Source organism: Ovis aries, chromosome 18 (genome assembly GCF_016772045.2).
Source record: "Ovis aries strain OAR_USU_Benz2616 breed Rambouillet chromosome 18, ARS-UI_Ramb_v3.0, whole genome shotgun sequence".
NCBI lineage: Eukaryota > Metazoa > Chordata > Mammalia > Artiodactyla > Bovidae > Ovis > Ovis aries.
Window position 1 is genome coordinate 39,604,319 of NC_056071.1, and position 19,374 is coordinate 39,623,692.

Sequence of the window (19,374 nt, forward strand, 5' to 3'; positions counted from 1 at the left end):
GCCTCTGGGGAAGGAGGATCTTGCTTCTCTAACTTCTGGCAGGGCCAGGCATTTCTCCGTGGTGGAAGTGTAGCTCCAGTCTCGGCCTCCATCTTCACATGTACATCTTCCCTCTGTGTCTTCCAGTGGCATTCTTCTCTTCTTACAAGGACACTAATCAGATTGGATTAAGGTCCTACCCTACTGCAATATGACCTCATCGTAACTATTTACATTTGCAATGACCCTGTTTTTCAGTAAGGTCACATTATGAGGTAAAAGAGGTTAGTTCAGTTCAGTTCAGTCACTCAGTCATGTCCTACTCTTTGCGACCCCATGAACTGCAGCACACCAGGCCTCCCTGTCCTACACCAACTCCCGGAGTTCACTCTAACTCACGTGCATCGAGTTGGTGATGCCATCCAGCCATCTCATTCTCTGTCATCCCCTTCTCCTCTTGCCCCCAATCCCTCCCAGCATCAGAGTCTTTTCCAGTGAGTCAACTCTTTGTATCAGGTTGCCAAAGTACTGGAGTTTCAGCTTTAGCATCATTCCTCCAGGACTGATCTCCTTTAGAATGGACTGGTTGGATCTCCTTGCAGTCCAAGGGACTCTGAAGAGTCTTCTCCAACACCACAGTTCAAAAGCATCAATTCTTTGGCACTCAACTTTCTTCACAGTCCAATTCTTACATCCATACGTGACTACTGGAAAACCCATAGCCTTGACTAGACTGACCTTTGTTGGAAAAGTAATATCTCTGCTTTTGAATATGCTGTCTAGGTTGGTCATCTTTCATCTTTCAGGATTTGAAATAGCTCAACTGGAATTCCATCATCTCCACTAGCTTTGTTCATAGTGATGCTTTCTAAGGCCCACTTGACTTCACATTCCAGGATGTCTGGCTCTAGGTGAGTGATCACACCATCATGATTATCTTGGTCATGAAGCTCTTTTTTGTGCATTTCTTCTGTGTATTCTTGCCACCTCTTCTTAATATCTTCTGCTTCTGTTAGGTCCATACCATTTCTGTCCTTTATTGGATGAAATGTTCCCTTGGTATCTCTAATTTTCTTGAAGAGATCTCTAGTCTTTCCCATTCTGTTGTTTTCCTCGATATCTGCGTTGATCGCTGAAGAAGGCTTTCTTATCTCTCCTTGCTATTCTTTGGAACTCTGCATTCAGATGCTTATGTCTTTCCTTTTCTCCTTTGCTTTTTGCTTCTCTTCTTTTCACAGCTATTTGTAAGGCCTCCCCAGACAGCCATTTTTCTTTTTGCATTTCTTTTCCATGGGGATGGTCTTGATCCCTGTCTCCTGTACAATGTCACGAACCTCATTCCATAGTTCATCAGGCACTCTGTCTATCAGTTGTAGGCCCTTAAATCTATTTCTCACTTCCACTGTATAATCATAAGGGATTTGATTTAGGTCATACCTGAATGGTCTAGTGGTTTTCCCCACTTTCTTCAATTTAAGTCTGAATTTGGCAATAAGGAGTTCATGATCTGAGCCACAGTCAGCTCCTGGTCTCGTTTTTGCTGACTGTGTAGAGTTCTCCATCTTTGGCTGCAAAGAATATAATCAATCTGATTTCAGTGGTGATGTCCATGTGTAGAGTCTTCTCTTGTGTTGTTAGAAGAGGGTGTTTGCTATGACTAGTGCGTTCTCTTGGCAAAACTCTATTAGCCTTTGCCCTGCTTCATTCCGTATTCCAAGGCCAAATTTGCCTGTTCCTCCAGGTGTTTCTTGACTTCCTACTTTTGCATTCCAGTCCCCTATAATGAAAAGGACATCTTTTTTGGGTGTTAGTTCTAAAAGGTCTTGTAGGTCTTCATAGAACCGTTCACTTTCAGCTTCTTCAGCATTACTGGTTGGGGCATAGACTTGGATTACTGTGATATTGAATGGTTTGCCTTGGAAACGACCAGGGATCATTCTGTTGTATTTGAGATTGCATCCAAGTACTGCATTTTGGATTCTTTTGTTTACCATGATGGCTACTCCATTTCTTCTGAGGGATTCCTGCCCACAGTAGTAGATATAATGGTCATCTGAGTTAAATTTACCCATTCCAGTCCATTTTAGTTCGCTGATTCCTAGAATGTTGATGTTCACTCTTGCCATCTCCTGTTTGACCACTTCCAATTTGCCTTGATTCATGGACCTAACATTCCAGGTGCCTATGCAGTATTGCTCTTTACAGCATCAGACCTTGCTTCTATCACCAGTCACATCCACAGCTGGGTATTGTTTTTGCTTTGGCTCCATCCCTTCATTCTTTCTGAAGTTATTTCTCCACTGATCTCCAGTAGCATATTGGGCACCTACCGACCTGGGGAGTTCCTCTTTCAGTATCCTACCATTTTGCCTTTTCATACTGTTCATGGGGTTCTCAAGGCAAGAATACTGAAGTGGTTTGCCATTCCTTTCTCCAGTGGACCACATTCTGTCAGACCTCTCCACCATGACCCGCCCGTCTTGGGTGGCCCCACAGGGCATGGCTTAGTTTCATTGAGTTAGACAAGGCTGTGGTCCTAGTGTGATTAGATTGACTAGTTTTCTGTGAGTATGGTTTCAGTGTGTCTGCCCTCTGATGCCCTCTCCCAACACCTACTGTCTTACTTGGGTTTCTCTTACCTTGGGCGTGGGGTATCTCTTCACGGCTGCTCCAGCAAAGCGCAGCCGCTGCTCCTTACCTTGGACGAGGGGTATCTCCTCACAGCCACCCCTCCTGACCTTGAACGTGGAGTGGCTCCTCTCGGCCCTCCTGCGCCCACAGGAGGGGTTAAGACTACATCTCTTTGGGAGACATAATTCAGTCCATAACAAATTCACATACCACAGAATTCATCCTTTTAAAGTGTACTGTGGTTTTTTTTCTTTTTTTTTTACTATATTCTCCTGGTTGTACAACCAACACTACTGTCTAATTCCAGAACCTTTTCCACGTTCCAAAAAGAAACCCCATACTCATTAGCAGTCACGTTCCCCTCTAGCCTCCTTTCACTGACAGCCAGTTATCTACTTTCTGTTTTTATGGATTTGCCTATTCATAATAATTCATATCAGTGGGCATTTCATAAAATAGAATCATATGACAAGAGCCCTTTAATGTCTAGCTTTTTTTACTTAGCATACCATCTTCAAGTTTCATCCATTTTATAGCATGTATCAATTCCTTTTATGGCTGAATAATTTTCCCTTGAATGGATATACCACTTTTGTTTATATATTCATCAGTTGATGGACACCTGGGTTGTTCCCACTTTTTGGTTACTATCAATAATTCTGCTGTGAATATTCATGTACAGGTTTTTTTTTAATTTTTTAGTTTTTATTTGGCCATACTGGGCCTTTGTTGCAGCATGCAGACTCTTAGTTGCAGCATGTGGGATCTAGTTCCCTGACGAGGGATTGATACCCAGGGCCCATGCATTGGGAGGGTGGAGTCTTAGCCACTGGACCACCAGGAAGTCCCCACATATAAGTTTTTGCATGAATGGACTTGCTGGATCATATCGTTAATTGTTTAACATTTTGAGAAACTACCAGTTTTCCAAAGCAGCTGCACTAATTCTCACCAGGTTCTAATTTCTACACATCCTCCTCAGCGCTTGTCATTGTCTTTCTGATCACACTCATCCTAGTGGAAATGCGGTGGTATCTTATTGTGGTTTTGCACTACCCTCATGACTAAGGACACTGAGCATCTTTTCATGTGTGTATTGGGCATTTGTATATCCATCTTCTTTGGAGAAATACCTGTTTAAATTCTTTGCCCATTTAAAAATTGAGATGACTTTTCATTGTCACATTTTAGGAGTTCTTTGTATATGCTGGATGGCCTCTCTCTCTATATATATATATACACACACACATATATATACAATATACATATGATTTGCAAAATTTTTCCTCCCAGTCTGTGGGTTTTCTTTTCGTTTTCTTTTCATTTTCTTAATGGTGTCCATTGAAGCACGAAAGTTCTTAATTTTGATGAATTCCAACTTATCTACCTTTTGTCAGTTGTGCTTTAGGTGTAATATATAAGAAACAGCTGAAAAGTAGGTACTTTAAAATGGTTAGAGAAAAGATGATTTTGAAACTCACATAATGAAACGTGCTAGACAGGTTTTCAAGGACAAGCATGGAAACTCCAACCTTTTAAAACAGAATGAACTGTTTTAAATGGTTTAGACTTGTATTTGCCCAGAGACAGACCTTTTAGGTGATTTCTGGAAGTTCCAATTCTATGTTAAGAACATACATAACCAAAGAAACACTTTCATATTGTAGAAAATTCTACAAAAAATTTTATACAACATTGAGAAATCAGAATGTTCACCTTATTGCTCTAAAGAGAATGCATTTGCAATGAAAACCTGTAGCAAACGGCAGAGTCACAATACAGCTGACTGGGGAATAGGAAGTACATGTTCTAACCACATCTCATCTGATATTGACTCATGACAGTCTGTTGACCACTGAAATAAAAGAATTTCCATAATTTAGCAAATCTATTTTTACGAAGCTTTTGTGTTTAAATGAAGGCCTAGATGATATGTTTCTAACCCTACTAGGGTTATGATATGTTTCTGACCCTACTAGAGAGAAAAGGGTAGGAGACAAGTCACTCTGGCAACTCAGGAAGCAGCAGGTACTCCTCCAGCATTTGATTAGAAACTACGAGGCCCGGAGCTTGGTTTAAGATCAGAAACAAGTAAGCAGCAGAGAAACGCCAGGGCTTCTACCTCATTGTCCAGCGGAGAACCTGTTCTAGTTGTAGACACTTTTCTTTTTCCCCCTTGAGGACATTTGTCCTGACTTCAATAACAACACTAACAAAACCACTTTTGCTGTGTCACTAGCATGCTTTAAATTGCTTTAAAAAAAAACTCACTTGTTTTGTTCTTTCTTGGAATATTTTATTTTATAAAGCAGTCCACTCTTGGTGATATGTTTATATGCATATACACACACACATACTTAACATATATTTGCTTACAGTTTTTTCCATCTAGATGATTTTTCAGAGAAGTGATTAAATTTTGATCCTAATATTTAAGCAAAACAGTGTCAACATTAGTTTTTCATTGGTAGCAATGCCCTCTTATTTTCTTTAAAAATACAGTTAGACTCCTTGAAATGGCCAGAAATGATTCAACATTTTAACTTTATAGTTTTGGGGTAGTATAGACTTTATTTCATAGATTGTCAGTTTTTTATTAACATCATAGTTTATTAGCTTGAGGGTTTAATTTCTTCGCTTAACATGCAAACTAACATTGTAATAACAAGGGAATTTTTCTCTTCAGTATTAATATTACAGAGTTCCCATAGCACTATGCTATCATCTCTTTTATAGCACTTATTTGTATCTTTTAAAGTGCCTTAATAATCCCTTTAGGTTGTTGGTGGAATTTTCTTTTATAGAAATTTTGCTTTAGTTGCTCCATTAATAAAAATATGGTATCCCCAAGCTTTCTTTTTAAGAATTTCCATGATAAGCTTTTAAACATTGGATTAAAGAGAATGAGATTATTTGTTTTTCAGTTGCTAAGTCATGTCTGACTGTTTCTAACCCTATGGATAGCAACATGCCAGGGTCCTCGGTCCTCCACTATTCCCTGGAGTTTGCTCAAATTCATGTCCATTAAGTTGGGATATCTAACCATCTGATCCTCTGCTGCCCGTATCTCCTCCTGCCATCAATCTTTCCCAGCATCAGGGTCTTTTCCAGTGAGTCAGCTATTCCCATTGGGTGGCCAAAGTATTGGAGTTTCAGTTTCAGCATCAATCCTTCCCACTGGATATTTAGGATTGATTTCCTTTAGGATTGACTGGCATGATCTTGCAGTCAAAGGGACTCTCAAGAGTCTCCTTCAGGACCACAATTCTTTAGTGCTCAGCCTTCTCTGTAGTCTGACTCTCATATCCGTACGTGACTATTGGAAAAACCATAGCTTTGACTAAACAGACCTTTGTTGGCAAAGTGATGTCTGTACTTTTTTAACATGCTGTCTAAGTTGTCATAGTTTTTCTTCCAAGTAGCGTCTTTTAATTTCATGGCTGCAGTCACCATCTGCAGTGATGTTGAGGCCAAGAAAACAAAACCTGTTACTGCTCCCACTTTTCCCCCTTCTATTCCAGATGTGCTATCTTAAGTTTTTTAATGCTGAATTTCAAGCTAGCTTTAAAGAGACTCTTTGACCTTCATCAAGAAGATCTTTAGTTTCTCTTCACTTTCTGCCCTTAGATCAGTATCATTTGCATATCTGAGGTTGTTGACATTTCTCCTGGCAATCTTGATTCCAGCTTGTGATTCATCCAGCCCTGCATTTCACATGATGTACTCTGCATAAAAGTTAAATTAGCAGGGTGACAATATACAGTCTTATTATACTTCTTTCCTAAGTTTGAACCAGTCAGTTGTTCCATGTTGGGTTCTAAATGTTGCTTCTTGAAACAAAACTTTCAAACCCACATACAGGCTTCTTGGGAGACAGGTAAGGTAGTCCAGTACTCCCATCTCTTGAAGAATTTTCCAGTTTGTTGGGATCCAAAAAGTCAGAGGCTTTAGTGAAGCAGAATTTAGTGTTTTTCTTGAACTTCCCTTCTCCGTGATCCAGTGAATTTCAGTAATTTTGATCTTTGATTCCTCTACCTATTCAAAACCTAGCCTATACGTCTGGAAGTTCTCAGTTCACATATGCTGAAGTCTAGCTTCAAAGATTTTGAGCATAACCTTGCTAGCGTGTGAAATGAACACAACTGTATGGTAGTTTGAACATTCTTTGGCATTCCCCTTCTTTGGGATTGGAATGAAAACTGACCTTTTCTAGTCCTGTGGCCACTGTTGAGTTTTCCTTATTTGCTGACATATTGAGTGCAGCACTTTAACAACATCATCTTTTAGGATTTGAAGTAGCTCAGCTAGAATTCCATCACTTCTACTAGCTTTGTTCATAGTAATGTTTCCTAAGGTCCATTTGACTTCACACTTCAGGATGTCTGGCTCTAGGTGAGTGACCACACCATCATGGTTATCCAGGTCCTTAAGACCTTTTATGTATAGTTCTTTCTGCCCTTAGAAAAACATAAAGCTCAAGGCAAATATTGTATCACTTTGTTTCATTCCAAGTCACTTATCAATAGATTTAATTTGTAAAGTTGTTAATTAAGGGGCAACTGCTTTATCACAACTAGAGACTTATTAAAATAAAACAGATGTAAAGAATTTTTAATGTTTCTCAATTTTAAGATTCACCTTTGAACAAGTCAGAACTTATATCAGTATCTAATTGTATAATTATTATTCCCACGGAAATTGTAGAGGTCACAAACTTCTCCCACTTTTTCCTGTTGTTTCAGCCGTAAAACTTTTGGTGGCAATTTGGAGAAATATTCAATGAAAGTATCTTCAACAGTGAGGAAAGCTCTGGAGGGAATGTGGAAGACTGAAAGGTGGGTTCAAACCTCAGCCATCTTACCTTCTTTATCAGTAAGGAAATCTTTAACTAATTCTATATTGTATTAAAGAGGGAATTCCCTGCAGCCCAGTGGTTAGGACTTGCTTCCACTGCTGGGGGCCTAGGTTCAATGCTTGGTCAGGGAACCAAGATCCTACAAGCTTCAGGGTAAGGAAAAGAAAAAAATCCCAAACAACCCAATATTGTATTAAATAAGATGATACATTACAAAGAAAAAGGTTATAGAATAGTGCCTAACTCAGAGTTCTTAATTCTATGACATTGGACATGATATTTATTTATAACTACTGATATTCGTATAGCACCTTTAATCCAGATAAATTATGAGCAGAAACCTTAATGTTTACAAACACACTAAATGAAACAAAACACAAAACAATATAAAAGAAACAAACAAAATTTTATCCTGAGAATATCCCAGTCTAGCATTTGCCTTGCTAAGGAATACATTTCTGAGTTCAAATTCATCCTTTATCAATGCAGTTCAACAGTTTTGTTTGTTATCTTTTATTTTACAATACTGTATTGGTTTTGCCGTACATCAACATGAATCTGCCACGGATGTACATGAGTTCCCAATCCTGAACCCCCCTCCTACCTCCCTCCCCATACCATCTCTCTGGGTCATCCCAGTGCACCAGCCCCAAGCATCCTGTATCCTGCATTGAACCTAGACTGGCGATTGGTTTCTCACATGATATTATACGTTTCAATGCCATTCTCCCAAATCATCCCACCCTCTCCCTCTCCCTCAGAGTCCAAAAGTCCGTTCTATACATCTGTGTCTCTTTTGCTGTCTCACATACAGGGTTATCATTACCATCTTTCTAAATTCCATATATATATGTTAGTATACTGTATTGTTTTTCTTTCTGGCTTACTTCACTCTGTATAATTGGCTCATTTCATCCACCTCATTAGAACTGATTCAAATGAAAGAGACACGTGTACCCCAATGTTCACTGCAGCACTGTTTATAATAGTCAGGACATGGAAGCAACCTAGATGTCCATCAGCAGATGAATGGATAAGAAAGCTGTGGTACATATACACAATGGAGTATTACTCAGCCATTAAAATGTTCAACCGTTTTTTAAGTGTCTAGTTGATGTCACACAGGCAGTTATAGAAGACAAAATTTCTCTTTCAGGAGGCACAGTCTAAAAGGGAAATATTAAAATGTAATGTGATGTTCAATGCATGGAAGAATATATAAAGTACTGTAGGAACAAAGATGAAGAAGCAGTTTTAGTTGCTTGGTCTGAGGGGAAGGTAAGAAGCCTTAAGGAGTTATTTAAGGAAAGTGACATTTAAACCAGATCTAAAAGGAGTGGAAGTCAGCCAGATAGAACAGGCAGAGAAGGCATTCAGGTGAAGGAAACAGTAAGTATACAAATTCATAGAGACAATTAGGAAGACAAAGAATGCAAACCACTGCAAAGAATGGGCCCAAACAGGACTCTGCAGAGAAAATAGGCTAAGTTTTAGAGAAAATATTTGCTCCACAGAAATGATTTTCTGGACTCTTTAACCAGCCATCTTTTGTGGGTAAAATAATTTCACATACAAGAATGATAAAGAAAATTAGCTTTATTTATGTAAATTAGAAAAATTGATTGTAGTGTTAGAATTTGTCAAATGTTTTCATTCTGAACAATTTACAAGTGTATTTATATACAAACATAATAAAATAGAGTACATCACATTGCTTTTGCTTGACTCCAAGGGTCTCTCCATTCTGAACATGCCCCTCTCACTTCGGGTTTTAATTTTTAATGGGGAAGTGCTTTGTTTTGACACAGTGTTTAATTCACACAGTATAACACTGAAGTGGAAGGAGAGTCAATGATCATCAACAATTAAAAAATACTTTTCAACCAAAATGACTTCATCATCAGATTTTTCTATATTAAAATATGTTTCATGTTAAAAAAACATACTCTTATTCATTGATGATCTAAATTTATAAATTTAACATTTATAGAAACCCATAGTTAATTAAAATATAGATATGAATTATATTAAATGCATTGATATGAATGTTTGCCACAAATGAAAATGAAGAAAACTGTTAGGAACAGAGGTAAAAGAAAATCCATGGGAGAAACTGAAATGCTCTGGTTATATTTAAAATGATTAAAATGTCAATTTTCCAAACTCAATACAAATAAAACCAATAGATCATAAAATGTCATGATATTTATAGATCTCAAATCTTAAGTTACACTGTAGGACTGTAATTAATTTGTACTATTATATATATATTAGATACTTCTAAGCCAAGTTTCCTAAATAGCTTTCCAGTCACTTACATTGTTTGAGAACTCCAAGAAAGTTTAATACAATTACTGAGTAAGGCAGGATTTTAAATTAGCAATTGGGATACAATATTAATGCAGATAATTTAGTCAAATCTATATCTGTAAATGTATTAAGTATACCATATGTATATGGACTGTTAGAAGAAATAAATTTTGTTTTTAAAGCAGTGGTTGGTTTTCTAAGTTTAGTTCTTTAGCATTTTATTGACATTATCCTGGCAAGAATTCTGACTGAGCTCTGTGGTTTTATTATAAGAAAAAAGAAAACCACCATGAAAAGTAAGTTGGCTGTGACTTTCCAAAGTAAGCTATTTAAATTAAAATAAATAGCCCGACTTCAAGTGCACTTGTGTCTAAAATGTCACTTTTGCCCCCAAAGTGAAGGAAATGATCAAGTATTGTGTTAAGGTGCTTACTAGTTTAAAAAAAAAAAAATCAGAGGAAGTTGGTCTTTAACTGGATGCTTGAACTCTTCCCAGAGTTCTTAGTATGTTTTGATGTTGGTGTCTTGACTTTGACAGTTTCTTGATTGCCCTTTATAGCAGCTTCAAGGCGGGCTTTCAAGGCTGGAGAAGAAGCCATTACACTTTTAAAGACCGATGAGTACTGAGGCCCAATCTGCATGAGATTTTGCAAAGCAAAGTCATGGAGATTTCTCATTACGGAAGTTGCTGATCCCAGGGCATTCTCGTCCAAAACGAAGGAAATGAGGATGGGCAGCAGACAGGCCACGAGCTGAGAGCCTGCAAAGGACAAAGACCGTGTAAGCGCTGGCTCCAGGGATGCAAATGTTCCATGCACACTTGACAGGAACCTATTTCCCCAGCCTGAAGGGAAGCAGTTCTTCCGATCTCTTCTCCCAGACTGTTACTAAATAATATCAATACTTGGGGTTAACATCAACATCTGCCTTTCCACAGGTGTGAAAATACAATATTAAGTGACTAGAGGGAGAAGGAAATGGCAACCCACTCCAGTGTTCTTGCCTGGAGAATCCCAGGGACGGGGGAGCCTGGTCAGCTGCCGTCTATGGGGTTGCACAGAGTCGGACACGACTGAAGCGACTTAGCAGCAGCAGAGGGATGTTTTATACTTTAAAGAACATTCAAGTTCTGACTCTGTTAGTATGCATTCAGTGCTAGCACTTACGGTGCTGTTCCTCGGCCACGGCCACCAGTGCTTCCAAGACCTTTATGCCTTCTTGAAAGATCTGAAGCTCAGTAGTGTCTTCAGGTTTTCTCCTATCTATTTCCTGCAACTTTTGCATGATAGAGGATACTAAAGAGTAAATGTATGGATAGGAAACAGCTGGATTCGGATACTGAAAAATGGAAAGGAGGAGCTGATAGGTCTTGATTTGTACCTAGTCAGATAAGAGACAAAAAAAGTATAAACTATAAATACAAATTTACATTTACATTAAAATGTAAGTTTTAATTAAATTTTTTAAAGTTTTAAAATGTAAAGAAAAAAATTTTCCTACCCCACCCCACCCCCAAACTTACACTTATTTCTATTTTATCTTCAATTCTGGAGGTCCAAACACTAAATTCAAGTTTGCATGCTAAAAGTGGTTGTGACAGCTTGGAGTGGGAATAAAGTAGTTAATTCTTCTTTTTTTGACTAGTTTCTATTTTCCCCCTTTATGTGTCTCTCCATAATATATATATTTTTAAAAAAAGAACTTTGAAAAATATTTTGGGAAACATTTTAGATGAAGAATCACATAAATTTGATGCAATGAAGGTGTTAGGGAACTGTGTCTAGACTGTATTAATTATACGTCACCACATATCAGAGGCATGACTTTGAGACTGCTACATAAAGCTCCTGTTAGGATAGAGGAAATAAACAGGGCAGAAGAATAAAAGATGACTATACATCAGATATACAAATAATCCCTTATTTAATTCACTGTGATGATATTTGAATGATTTTTTTTTTTTTTCCCGAGAGAAAACCTGATTCCTGAATTTTAGGAGTTTATCTATTCGTGATCATGTGCTACAAACTTATTCGGTAGCACCTAAAAACATAGGAAATTATAAAAGGATCAGAAAGGAATGGGATTAATTTGTATGTGCTGTTTTTGAAATTGGTCTCATTATTTTACAATCATATTCTGAAGGCATGTGCTGAAGTCTTCCTTTCCCTCCTGAAAGAAAACCCACTGAAGTTCTAGGAATGTATCAATTTTAAGATGCCACTATTTCAAATTTAGTTGGTGATATTTTTAATCCTTTCTTTATCTTTCTCTATCTACCTTCTATCCTCAGGGCCAAAAAACAAGACCATTATTATTTGACTTTAACCTAAGAATATGAATTAATCCAAACCTAAAAATAAAAACTTTAGTCTGGTACTTTTTGTTGGAACCAACAAAATCACAAAGAAAAGTTTTTAAAAGCCTAAATGTATTCCTATTATAAACATCTGTCTTCTAAGGACACTTACCATAGGATCTTTTATCTCAAGAGTGGCCTTAAATTTCTCAATACAGCGCTTCTGAAGGCATGGGATCGTAGTTACTTCTGGACTTGTAGACAAAATAAATACTGTGATAGCGGTAAGCAGACTGACTTCGTCAAGTTCTTGGTGTGTTCCATCTACTAAGGAGAAGTAATCTATGAAAAATAGATCCTGATACTGTCATATTTACTGTCTTATATATCTGTGAAACGTTCTCCAATTTGGTAGTAACAATTTCTTTTGGGCACCAATGGGCTACAGATAATAAATAGTGACTTAGAATCCTGGCAAATGATATAGCTTCAAATTTTAAATTTGAAGCAACATTTTAAATTGCACTCATCTCACACGCTAGTAAAGTAATGCTTAAAATTCTCCAAGCCAGGCTTCAACAATATGTGAACTGTGAACTTCCTGATGTTCAAGCTGATTTTAGAAAAGGCAGAAGAACCAGAGATCAAATTACCAACATCCTCTGGATCATCGAAAAAGCAAGAGAGTTCCAGAAAAACATCTATTTCTGCTTTATTGACTATGCCAAAGCCTTTGACTGTGTGGATCACAAGAAACTGTGGAAAATTCTGAAAGAGATGGGAATACCAGACCACCTGACCTGCCTCTTGAGAAATCTGTATGCAGGTTGGGAAGCAACAGTTAGAACTGGATATGGAACAACAGACTGGTTCCAAATAGGAAAAGGAGTACGTCAGGGCTGTATCTTGTCACCCTGGTTATTTAACTTCTATGCAGAGTACATCATTAGAAACGCTGGACTGGAAGAAACACAAGCTGGAATCAAGACTGCCAGGAAAAATATCAATAACCTCAGATATGCAGATGACACCACCCTTATGGCAGAAAGTGAAGAGGAGCTAAAAAGCCTCTTGATGAAAGTGAAAGAGGAGAGTGAAAAAGTTGGCTTAAAGCTCAACATTCAGAAAACTAAGATCATGGCATCTGGTCCCATCACTTCATGGCAAATAGATGGGGAAACAGTGGAAACAGTGTCAGGCTTTATTTTTGGGGGCTCCAAAATCACTGCAGATGGTGACTGCAGCCATGAAATTAAAAGACGCTTACTCCTTGGAAGGAAAGCTATGATCAACCTAGATAGCATATTCAAAAGCAGAGACATTACTTTGCTGACTAAGGTCCATCCAGTCAAGGCTATGGTTTTCCAGTAGTCATGTATGGATGTGAGAGTTGGACTGTGAAAAAGCCTGAGCACCAAAGAATTGATGCGTTTGAAGTGTGGTGTTGGAGAAGACTCTTGAGAGTCCCTTGGACTGCAGGGAGATCCAACTAGTCCATTCTAAAGGAGATCAGCCCTGGGATTTCTTTGGAGGGAATGATGCTAAAGCTGAAACTCCAGTACTTTGACGACCTCATGAGAAGAGTTGACTCACTGGAAAAGACTTTGATGCTGGGAGGGATTGGGGGCAGGAGGAGAAGGGGACGACAGAGGATGAGATGGCTGGATGGCATCACGGACTCGATGGATGTGAGTCTTGAGTGAACTCCAGGAGTTGGTGATAGACAGGGAGGCCTGGCGTGCTGCGATTCATGGGGTCGCAAAGAGTCGGACACAATTGAGCAACTGAACTGAACTGAGAGTCAAGAATTACCAAAGTAATTATAATCTTCACAAGTAAAGAGATCAGTAAATACATATATACATTTACTAGATATATGCATTTATTAGTTGTGTGACCTTGGATAATTAACCCTGTCTTCAGTTTTCTCATCTGGAAAATGAGACTAATAGTACTTAAGTTTATAAGTTAAATGAGTTACTCCTCATATAACATTCAGAATAGCATGTTGTACATAAATGCTCAAAATAAATTAACTATTATTATTTTTATTGGGGAGAAATACAGAGGTGCTTGGACAATTGTCTTTTCTTTGCTAAGTATTCATATTTTGCTAATACATGTGTCAAATGAAAATAACTTAGCATTTTGTTATATATCCTATTTCTTAAGAGTATAGAAAAATGTGAAAATCTCTGTGTGTCACAATCATTTAAAGGAATTTTCTACTAGATGTAATTTACCTTCATTTTCCAAAGTCATACTCTCATTAAATAATTTTAATAAACCTGCTGTGGAAAATCAATGTTATTTGAAAAGGCGTGGCAAATTCAATTCATTAAATTGTGTAAGAATGGATTGCTACTTGGGAAGAAATTAGGGACATAACTCTTTGGTAACATTCACTCATCAAATACTGAAGAAACTGTTTATGTGCCAGCATTCTTTTTGGCCCTAGGAATACAATTTACAGAGAAGATGTACTGTATGCCAGGAAGTAAATAAAGAATTTAATTTCAGCTAGTCACAAGGTCTATGGCAACCAGGAGTTGCTACACTGGGCAGTCAGAGGAAGGTTTGAGGAGATTAATACTTGAATTGACACTTGCAACATGGCAGCAATGAAGGCAAAATATTATAGCTGGGAAGGAGATACATTTATAAGAATAATCCGGATAATTTTAAGGTAAAATAGGTGCAAGGCCAACATTTAAAATTATGAAAGCATTATTATAAGCACTTTATATGTAATCTTCACAGTAACATCATGAGGAAAGTATTCCTCATTCCCCCATTTTATGGACAAGAAACTGAGGAACAGAAATTCAGTAATTTGCCAAAATCACAGTTATTAGTGAGGTGTTGAGTTTGATTCCAGAGAATACACTGGTACTTACAATGCCACAGTGTTTCCCATACAGCCAAGTTATTTTTAGTCATTTACAGTGACTTAAAACTACAAGAGCTAGTCTATGTAGTATAAAAATCTCTTTTTATTCTTCGTAAATAATGCTCTCCTGGGTTCCTCTTCCCCTTTCTTCTAAAATTTCCTTATTCTGCCACTCATGCTCCAATTCCCTTATGTGCTTAGTCTCTCAGTCAAGTCCGACTCTGTGTGACCCCATGGAGGGTAGCCCGCCAGGCTCTTCTGTCCATGGGAGTCTCCAGGCAAGAATACTGGAGTGGGTTGCCATGCCCTTCTCCAGGGGATTTCCCCAACTCAAGGACTGAACCCAGGTCTTCCACACTGCAGGCGGATTCTTTACCATCTGAGCCACCAGGGAAGCCCAACAATACTGGAGTGGGTAGCCTATCCCTTCTCCAGGGGATCTTCCTGATGTACGAATAGAAGTGGGGTCTCATGCATTGCAGGCAGATTGTTACCAGCTGAGCTACCAGGGAAGCCCAATGTTCCTCTTAATTCTCTTTTACCTACAATAAGGCGCAAGGTTCCCTTAACATTGGTAAGGAATTGAGGCCTCTTGCTAACAGCCAGTGAGAGACTGAGGCCTCTTACCAACAGCCACGAGCCAGAAATGGGTTCTTTGCCTGTGACCCTGGCCATCATCTTAACAGTAACTTCATGAGACACCCTGAGACAGAACCATCCAGCTACACTACTCCCTAATTCCTAACCCTCTAACACTGTCAGATAACAAATGTTTGTTCTTTGAAGCCACTAAGTTTTGGAGCAATCTGTTATGTTGTAAATGTTTTCCCTAGCACAATCAGCCCCTTCCTTATTTCTTCTCACTAGCGAGTCCAAATCCTTCATGTCCTAACCTCATTCCCCGATAGACTACAGAAAACCATCTGTGTGCCTGTGCGTGAGATGAAAGAGGCAAGCTCATCATAACTCACCCTAACAACCTACACTTATTACTTTACATCCTTACCTCCTTGTCTTCATATTGGCAGAGACTCATCCTTCTAAATGTGCTGTGAATTTTTTTTTCCTCTTCTCCCTAGAAAAGGGATGCTGCTTTCTTCCCTAACAGCTCCATCTGCAACACTATCTCCACCTTTTCTCCCCACTAGCAGGAACTCATGCTAGACCCTCATCTGAAAAAAAAAACCCCAACTTCCTTGACCCTGTATCTTCCTTCACTTTCTTCTCTTGCGGTCAAGAGAAGCCTGAGCGTGATCCTTCCCCTCCTTACTGCTCATTTGTGCCTAAACGCTGTAAAGCATGATCTCCAGAGTGTAATTTACACTGCTGCCCAGTCTCTAGTCATTAACACTCTTTTCTTTGGCTTCTGTTACTGCATTATATTCAGAATCTCCTGCCATCTTGTTGCATAAACCCAAGTTAGGAGATTTCACCCATCCCATAAGTGGCTCTGACAGCTCCTGAATACATGCAGTCTAAAACCATCTCTAGCCAGCCTTTCTCGAATCCCTGACTGCTTCATAGTTTGTTCCACTTGCTTATCCTGTAGGCATTTCAAAATCAATTCACTATCTTCCCCTGAAAACCCTCCCTTTGGTATTTCTGTTAAGAGCACCATGAATGCTCAAATCACCTTACCCTTTCAACTTCTATACCAAACTACCAGTAAATTTTCTTAATACTTGCTTAACATTTTAGTTTTCATTATCCCATCCCTCATTATCCGTACTGCTACAATCTTGTCTCCAATAGTCTTGCTTTCTTTTCTGTGTTACTGCCAGGTGAGTCTATAGAAATGCAAACCCTATCACTTTGATCCCATTTTAAGAACAAACGTGCCTATTAAAGGTAGTCCAAATCACCAATCATGCCAAACCTTTCACCATCTGACCCCATGTACCATCCAACTTCATCTCTTTACTCATTACCGTTCACTACCTTCTTACTCTTTCCCCTCAAACCCACATTCACTCATTGCACTATTGCTGTCCCCAAATATACCATACTATTTAAGTTTCCTGGTCTTGTATCAAAATGTGTGAGAATACATTTCTGTGATGCCTGTGTGGAGAATGGAGAATACTTTCTTATCCTTTAAGAAACTCTTTTGAAAAATCTCTTCTGGTAGTTACAGAGGGAAACCACTGAGCTCCCCTCCATAGTGGGAGGTCCTGCCCAGCTGCGAGGACCGTGGTCAACTCCCTCAGGTTGACCTCAGCCCCAGAGCTGCCTTGACTGACACCAGTCTTCTGGGGGCAGCCACATCTGAGCTGGAGTGCAGACACTGGTCCTTTGAAAGGCACTGATGGGCAGTATTCAGAGGACCCCGCAGGTGTGCTGAGTTCTGCTGGACACTCTTACTGCAGTATGACTTCTTTTACCTACCACTGCTTTCCCCACTGCCTTCAAAGATACTCGCTCGCCAAAATGCATCTCAGCATGCGCTTCCACAGAACCCTACTGTGACACTCTGCCTGGTTCACTCAAACACAAGCATTCTAATTTTTGCCAGTTGTCTCTGTTTCATTATGCCAGAAATGCAGTGGTAAGTAAGATACTACTGTCACCTTCAGGAGCTTCTATGGTATAAATCACACCCAATGGCAATTTGTAGGTACTAGACTTCCCTAGACTCCCAACTCTGGGCACAAAGTGTGTGGTCAATAAATTGCTGCATTCAATTGAAATCTTTTTACCATATGAAACAGAATATGGTGAACTGTGACACTGATAAACAGAACAAAAAAGCCAGGGTTAATTATAATATGTGTAAACACTTTTTACAATCACAATGACAATGTCAAAAATAAAACCTATGTAACAATAACAGAGAAAAACTAATTTGAACAGATACTAAACATAATACTGGCTATCATTTACTGATATATGCCAAGTAAAAAGTGAAATAATTTTCATATATGTCACTGACCTAACAGTTTCCTGTAACACAATCTCCCTATTTTGTTAATGAGAAAACTAAGGCTCAGAGAATTAGATAACTTGTCTAGTCGCTTAGCACTGGTGCTGGAGTGAGGATACAGACCAGATCAGTCTTGAATTATAATGTATATCTTATCCAGTTTTCACTATACTGTATTAAAAAATTCTGACATGGATGACACCTTATTTTAAAATTAACATATTATTACATTTGAAGGTCTCTCACTGTCAACACACAGGCTTCTAGCCATTTTTTTGCATTAACGTTAAAGATACTAAAATGAGACCACAGATATCTGCTACCTATGATACATACCCTCTAAATATGTAGTGAACACAGTCTCCTCTAGATGAGACTGCCAAACACGATCAAGTAAACAGCTTATTCTCAAAAGACTGTCCGTCTTGCTTTTTAAAACAAACTGCACAACTGCTTCCAAAGAGCCTGACTTACCTGGATCCCAACAGTCAAGGATCGTAGTTAAAGCGCTACGGAGGAGGCCCGTCCAGGCAGTATGGCTCTTTTCTGCTCGGGCCATGGGAGAAGACAATATTCCTTTCAGAGCCTGTAGGGAAGCTGCAGCCGTTGAGGACAGTTGGCCCCCAGGTAGCTTCACGGCAGTTTCCCTGAGGACTCCAGTTGTGAGGTACAGTATAGTAGGAAGGATTGAGATGCTTCCTGTAAGACATTTTGAAAAACACTATTTCAGTCTATATGTAGTTCCTCAAAAGAAATTGCCAAATGAGTAAGGTTATGTCAAAGATTTCTAGCTTTAAAGATTATTTTTTCATTAACGATTATAACAGTTTTAATAACCTTAAGATTTTAAAGGTGGGATAAAATTTAGGTTCTAATTGGAGATGTTATTTAAATTATATCACAGTATCATTATCTTGTGCTGTGTGATTTTATTTGGTAGTTGACAAACACTGAATTTATTTATTTTTTAGTGTGGCAAAATATTTTTAACAAAAATTTACCACTTTAACCTTTTTTTTTTTTCATTTTGGCTGTGCTGGGTGTTAGTTGTGGCATGTGGGATCTAGTTCCCTGACCAGGGATCGTGCCCAGGCCGCCTACATTGGGAGCAAGGAGTCTTAGCCACTGGACCACCAGGGAAGTCCCACTTTGACCATTTTTAAGTGTATAGCTCAGTGGCATTACGTACATTCACTACCACTATGCATTCGGGGGATTTATTTTATATTAAGCCTTGCAACTTGCAGTGAGTTAGTACAAAAAATTAAAGTTTCCATGGCTACTAAGTAGTTCAAAAGTCGCTTTGTTTAAAAGGAAAGGGAAGAGACTAAAGTTAAAACGGTCAATTAAGTTTTCCCAGGAGCTATCCACAAAACTCATGTAGTGTATTTTTGCCCTTAATCCTTTGCTAGTCACTTTTTCTGCATTCTTGGTATAAGGCAGGTGTGAGAATAAGGAATACAAGGTTTTCAGTCAAACTGAAGCTTGAA

The 19,374-nt window shown here is 38.7% G+C and overlaps 1 protein-coding gene across 38 annotated transcripts in view; it reads right to left on the bottom strand.

Annotated features, from left to right (window-relative positions):
- Window positions 1-9,046: 9,046 nt before the first annotated feature.
- HEATR5A (HEAT repeat containing 5A) overlaps window positions 9,047-19,374 on the bottom strand; it is a 97,277-nt gene continuing 86,949 nt past the window's right edge. For 20 of the 38 annotated variants that reach the window (XM_060401780.1, XM_012098771.3, XM_004017879.4 and 17 more), the window contains 4 exons: window positions 18,359-18,583; window positions 12,247-12,401; window positions 10,942-11,155; window positions 9,047-10,535 (listed from right to left, as the gene is read on the bottom strand). In XM_060401780.1, the coding sequence (XP_060257763.1) occupies window positions 10,228-10,535; window positions 10,942-11,155; window positions 12,247-12,401; window positions 18,359-18,583 (902 nt within the window). In that variant the 3' untranslated portion in view covers window positions 9,047-10,227. The remainder of the gene's footprint in view (window positions 10,536-10,941; window positions 11,156-12,246; window positions 12,402-18,358; window positions 18,584-19,374) is intronic. The other 18 variants (XM_060401782.1, XM_060401771.1, XM_012098769.3 and 15 more) reach the window with 1 other exon arrangement.